At 46.0% G+C, this 5,355-nt stretch overlaps 1 protein-coding gene across 1 annotated transcript; it reads right to left on the bottom strand.

The window, feature by feature from the left end:
* Nucleotides 1-1,716: 1,716 nt before the first annotated feature.
* On the bottom strand, nt 1,717-4,832 carry LOC125943029 (uncharacterized). Its single transcript, XM_049661360.1, has one exon. It carries the CDS (start codon nt 3,868-3,870, stop codon nt 1,777-1,779), a length of 2,094 nt encoding a protein of 697 aa, XP_049517317.1. The 5' UTR covers nt 3,871-4,832; the 3' UTR covers nt 1,717-1,776.
* Between the last annotated feature and the right edge of the window lie 523 nt (nt 4,833-5,355).

Here is a 5,355-nt window from a genome sequence, read left to right as displayed (position 1 = left end):
TACAAGAGTTCCGCACAATACAAGAAACATACAGTATTTACGAGTTTTACACAGACGGTTCAAAGACATGATTATGTGGGAAGCAGTGTGTTATCAGGAACATGGGAACAGACTGTTAGACTCTCGCTATTCGTTTCTGTTTTCACAGCCGAATGTTATGCCTTGTGAATGGCAGTGCAAGAAGTTGTAAACGGAAAGCACAAGAAAGCAGTCATCTGCACCGACTCCCTAAGTAGTCTTAAAGCCCTCAACTTAGAATCAGATCAGAAACCGCTCATCGGCAACATATTACACACACTGTCACGCGTAAATCAAAACCACTCAATTCGTCTCTGCTGGGTCCCAAGTCCCGTTGGGATCCCGGGAAATGAAAAGGTGGATATCTATGCTGCTAATGCGAAACACAAAGCTGTATCTAAAATAAAGCTACCTTTGAAGGACGGGCTTCGAGCTGTTTGCAGAGCACTAAATAACAAATGGCAATGCCAGTGGAACATCAACAATAACAAATTGCACATCATCAAACCAGTGCTAGGTGAATGGAAAACCTGCTATCACCAAGAACACTTCACGGAGGTAATATTAGCCAGACTCCGAATAGAGCACACACACCTCACACACAATTATCTACTCGCAAAGGAAGCACAGCTGGTATGTGATAAATGTCAAGAACCACTTACTGTACTACACATTTTAATTACATGCCCAAATATCGAAAGACAAAAACATTTCCACGATGTATACAATTTGCAGGTACCACTACACCCCACTCTCATTTGGGGAGACGATCCCCTTGTCCCTCATACAAATGTCGTGAATTTTTTAGATGAAGTAGGCTTTCTAAACAAACTTTAAATAATGCAGGTTTACTCTTTTCTACCATTGACTTTTAAATACCCTGTGTCTGGCGCAGCAAAGCCTAAGTCGCTTTTGTGCCAATAAACCCAATTTAACTAACTCTTATTTGAATGCAATTGTGCAGACCTTCTTGATTGAATTTGCAGGCAGATATGGCCCTCTTGCACTCATCCCCAAGCTGCACTACATGGTGCATTATGCAAGGTTTGTACGTGAAGTTGGCCCTCTGAGACATTTTTGGTCAATGAGATTTGAAGCAAACCACCAAAACTTCTAGAAACTGGCAAGAATAGTCAAGAATTTTAGAAGTTTGACGTATACACTAGCAAATCAACACCAGTTGAGACAGTGTTACCAACTGCATACATTTCAACTTTACCAAGGGCTTCAAGCAGCTAGAAGTAAGCCTGTTGATAACACACTTCGAGGCTTTGCCAAGGAAGTCTTGCCAATGAGAGTCTATGAAGTAAAGAGTGCAACGGCTTGACCAATGCTCATACAGGTGGGGGAGTGTTCTTGTTGCGACTTCAGAGGAAGGCCCGGAGTTTCATATGATTGAGTCGCTAATTGTGTGCAAGTGGAAGGCTCTACCTCCTCACAAGAACTTTACTAGTGGAATACTTTGACCATCACAAGTATTGCTATTGCGCCAAGAGATCAAGTGATCAAAAGATCTGCCAGCCCGATGACAAGTTCGAACATTACCTACTCAGGGTGTCTAGCAAATTGCAGAATTCAATTTCCCTGACTTTTCCAGGTTTTCCCTGACCATTTTAGCTAAAATTCCCTGACCTATACAACAGACACCATTTTGTGAAAATGGTCCAAGAAGCATATAAAAAGGGTAGAGAAAACACATTTCATTGTAGAGGAAAAAATATTTATTGCAACTGCCCTCATTCTCGAAATGCACTTCAATTAGGGTTTGAGGGAGTTTATTTCGTCCTGAAGAATAGAAGCTTCAAGTTGCGCTTCACTGAGCAGCCTTTGCTTTTTTTCTTGTAGCTCTTTAATCAGAGCTGCTGCTCTCTTTTTCTTCTTCTCCGATTCAGTTGTTTCATCTCGCTCTCTCTTCTTTGTTTGCAGCTGCTCCCTGTAGACACTGTAGGCACTGCGAACTGTCTTCACCATCCTGTCAGTGATGTCTACTTCAGCGACGCCACCTGCTGCCAAGACTGCATCATGCACTACTCTCTGTGCCACAAGAGAATCTTCTTTCAAATTCTCAACAAGGCACTCCTTGTTGACAGAAAAGCCTCTCTCTACCGCAGCGTTGCCGTGAGATAAGCACAAGACAAGTTTCACAAAGAGCTGCAGCTCCTTGTGATCCTGGGAACATATGCTTGTCCACAGAGTATCCAGCCTCTGTTGCTTCCTGTCAAAATTTGACAGCTGTGTCTGTGTAGTGCTTTCTGAGCACACCTTCACGTAGGAGCGATGGGCTCGCTCTGCTTGCAAGCCAGTCATCCAGTGGTGCTCGGAAAGTACTTCAAGTGCCAGCGTAAGCCGCCTGGGGCCAGCCTCCAAAGACAATGCACAGACAGGGTCCAAACAGCCTGCACCCACGGCCAATTTGTACTTAAGGGGCGATCTCTCCACCACTTTCTGTGCACAAGCCTTGACAAATGATATGCAGCATTTCTTTAAATTCATTATTGCAAGCTGTGACAACTTCTTCTTCTTGCGGAGCTCGTTTTTTGCCGAAAACCCAAGGTCGAATGCAGCTACATTTATTGCATTTTCTGGTATGCTTACGTCTATCTTCATCAACTTGGCGATCGTGTCGGCAGCATAGAGAACTTCCCGTTTTACAATTCTCGACAGCAGTGAACGTAGAATGCTCTCTAGTGCTGCTGATAGGAATGGAACCATCGGTTTATCCGTCTGAAATTCACGCAGAAAGGGTTCCAATTCCTCAGCAATAGAAAGAGCAAAGGCTAGCTTTGCTGACAAGACCTGGTCAGACACAGCCTCTTCGACCACTTTGTAGCTTGAGCACGTTGGCCTCTTGTGTGCTTTTTCTTTACACTGCAGCACAAATACAATGAGGTGTGGCAGAATCTCCAGTGCCCTACAGATTACAGTACTGTTTTCCAGCCACCTCACCGCACAGAACTTCAGGGGAAATTTCGAGCACCCCGTGAGGCTGACGAAGTCAGCACGACGTGCAGGAACACATTTGAAGAGGTTGTAGGCGCTTCGAAGAAAGGATATTAAATCCCAGCCAGATGCAACGTGGCCAGCTTTATAAGCACCATTGATTACATGGAGGCCACAGCTTCCTATGTCGAGGATATGGCTCTCATCCGACTCGCGAAGCTCTTCCTTCAGAGACCTCAAAAACTTAAAATTGACATTTGGCCCGTCCATGGACACTTGCAGGATTTTCGATCCTTTGATTTCCTGCACCGCTTTTCGAAAAGCTGACGCCAAGTCTTCAGCGCACGTGTGACCCAAGAAACAAGACGTCAGGTAGCGAGTCTTCACGCTGTCGTCAGCAGCGTCCCAGTACCTGATGAGAACATCCATTTGCTGTTTCTGGGTGACCTTGTTCAGCGCCTCGTCGAAACAAACTACCAGGTAAGGCACATTGACGAGGCTCGACACCAACATATTGCGAAAGTACGGCGCAATGCCATGGCAAATGGTGTAGCCTACCTTGTCTTTACCCAGCTGAATTTTTGCAGCCACCTCAGAAGTGGGAAACATCAGTGGGAAAAGTGCCGCAGAACGAAAGGATCCATGTGTCATTATGGTATTGAGACACCAAATTATTTCTGCTTTAGTCACGTTGTTCTTAAACAAAAAACCACCCACTGACACTTGAACAGGAGCTGTAGTCACTGCAACTTCGGTAGCAGCAGGCGCAGATCCAGCGCTACTGCTAGGCGAGACGTCCGTCGGGCTCTTAAAAAATGATAATAGCTTTGGCTGGGAAGCACTTTTCAGAAAATTCAATGCAGCAATGTGCTTCTTGCTAGAGGCATGACTTGAAACAGCTCTGTGACCCATGTTGCTCAGCAAAAACGTTTTCCGTCAAACTGTACACATGGCTTGGTGCGGATCATTTTCTACAGGCCTAATCCAACTTGCATAGTCGGAGACACTTGGGTTCGCCCAGTCCGAATTAAAGGAACACTTCTTGCCTCCTGACATCTTCGAAGGAAAATATTTTGCGGCGCGCGACACTGATACTTGCGTCAGAAATGCTGCAGGTCCGACGGATTTCTTCTCTCCGGAATATGTCACAGAAATATACGGATATGTTCACCTCAAATCATAGAAGCACCTAATCGCCGACACCGCCGCACACCACAGTTCGCACTACGCAGGAACTCCGGGAAAACGTCCGGGAAAACGTCCGCGAAAACGCTAAGCTAACAATTCGCACAGTCTCAGTCGTAGTAGAGCCTAGTCGCACTGTACAACAAAGGGACGTCGCCATGTTGGATTTATTGCGTGCGGCTTGTCGTGGCTCGGCTCGATATGCTACGTTACCCTGCCTCTGCAGCCAGAACGCGCAAACTAATTTTATTAGAGGTCACAGCGTGCAAACGATGGCGCAAACATAGGTGACGCCGAAAACATGCCGTGTTCCACTTCGATTATGTAATTCTGGCTCCTGACGTCGTAAGAAAGCATTGCCTTCAATATCCGCGACCAAAATGCATCGCCTTTAAGATTCGCGACCAAAATGCATCGCCTTCGAGATTTGCTACAAAAAAAAAAAAGCAGCCTGAGCGAGGAATTTGGGCACTTCCTATCGTCCTTCTATGGAAATTTCATTGCCCTGACGCTAGCGTTTCGTCCAAAGCGATCGGCTGTGCGAGTCATTAGTAGTGTGGGCAGGCCCCAAGACGGTTTTCCCTGACTTGTCTCGCTTGATTGACGAATTCCCTGACAATTTCCTGACTTTTCCCGGTGGCAAAAAATTCCCTGAATTTTCCCTGTTTTCCCGGTAGCTAGACACCCTGCTACTGCACTTGTATCAAGGTTCTAAACTACAACCTTTGTCTGTAAAAGTTCCGAGACTGAGTCCATTAAAAAATGCGTTTAACATTGAAATCATTTGTGCAGCACCCCTTCAAAATAGTCTCTCTTACAGTCTATACACAGCTTCCAACGCTTCTTGAGGTCTTGGAAACAGTTGGAAAACGCTTCTTTTGGGCAGGGCTGTCAGCTCCTTTGTCAAGGTGTCTTTAATGGCCTCCATGCTCCCCATCCAGCAAACTTTTAGGGCTCTCTTCACACGAGGAAACAGGAAAAAATCACATGGGTAGAGGTCAGGCGAGTACCGCAGATGGGGAAGTACAGTAATGCTGTGCTTGGTGAGATATGTCACCCTGAGAGCAGTGTGCAGCCTTGCGTTATCGTGGAGAAGGCTCCATTGTCCAGATGCCCATAGGTCAGGGCGACGGTGTCGCAGTGCATCACGCATGTGTTGGAGCACGCGGATATAAAACTTCTGATTCACCGTCTGCACTTATGGGACGAACT

This window comes from Dermacentor silvarum, chromosome 2, assembly GCF_013339745.2.
Source record: "Dermacentor silvarum isolate Dsil-2018 chromosome 2, BIME_Dsil_1.4, whole genome shotgun sequence".
Lineage (NCBI taxonomy): Eukaryota > Metazoa > Arthropoda > Arachnida > Ixodida > Ixodidae > Dermacentor > Dermacentor silvarum.
This window is presented reverse-complemented; position numbering and strand designations above follow the sequence as displayed.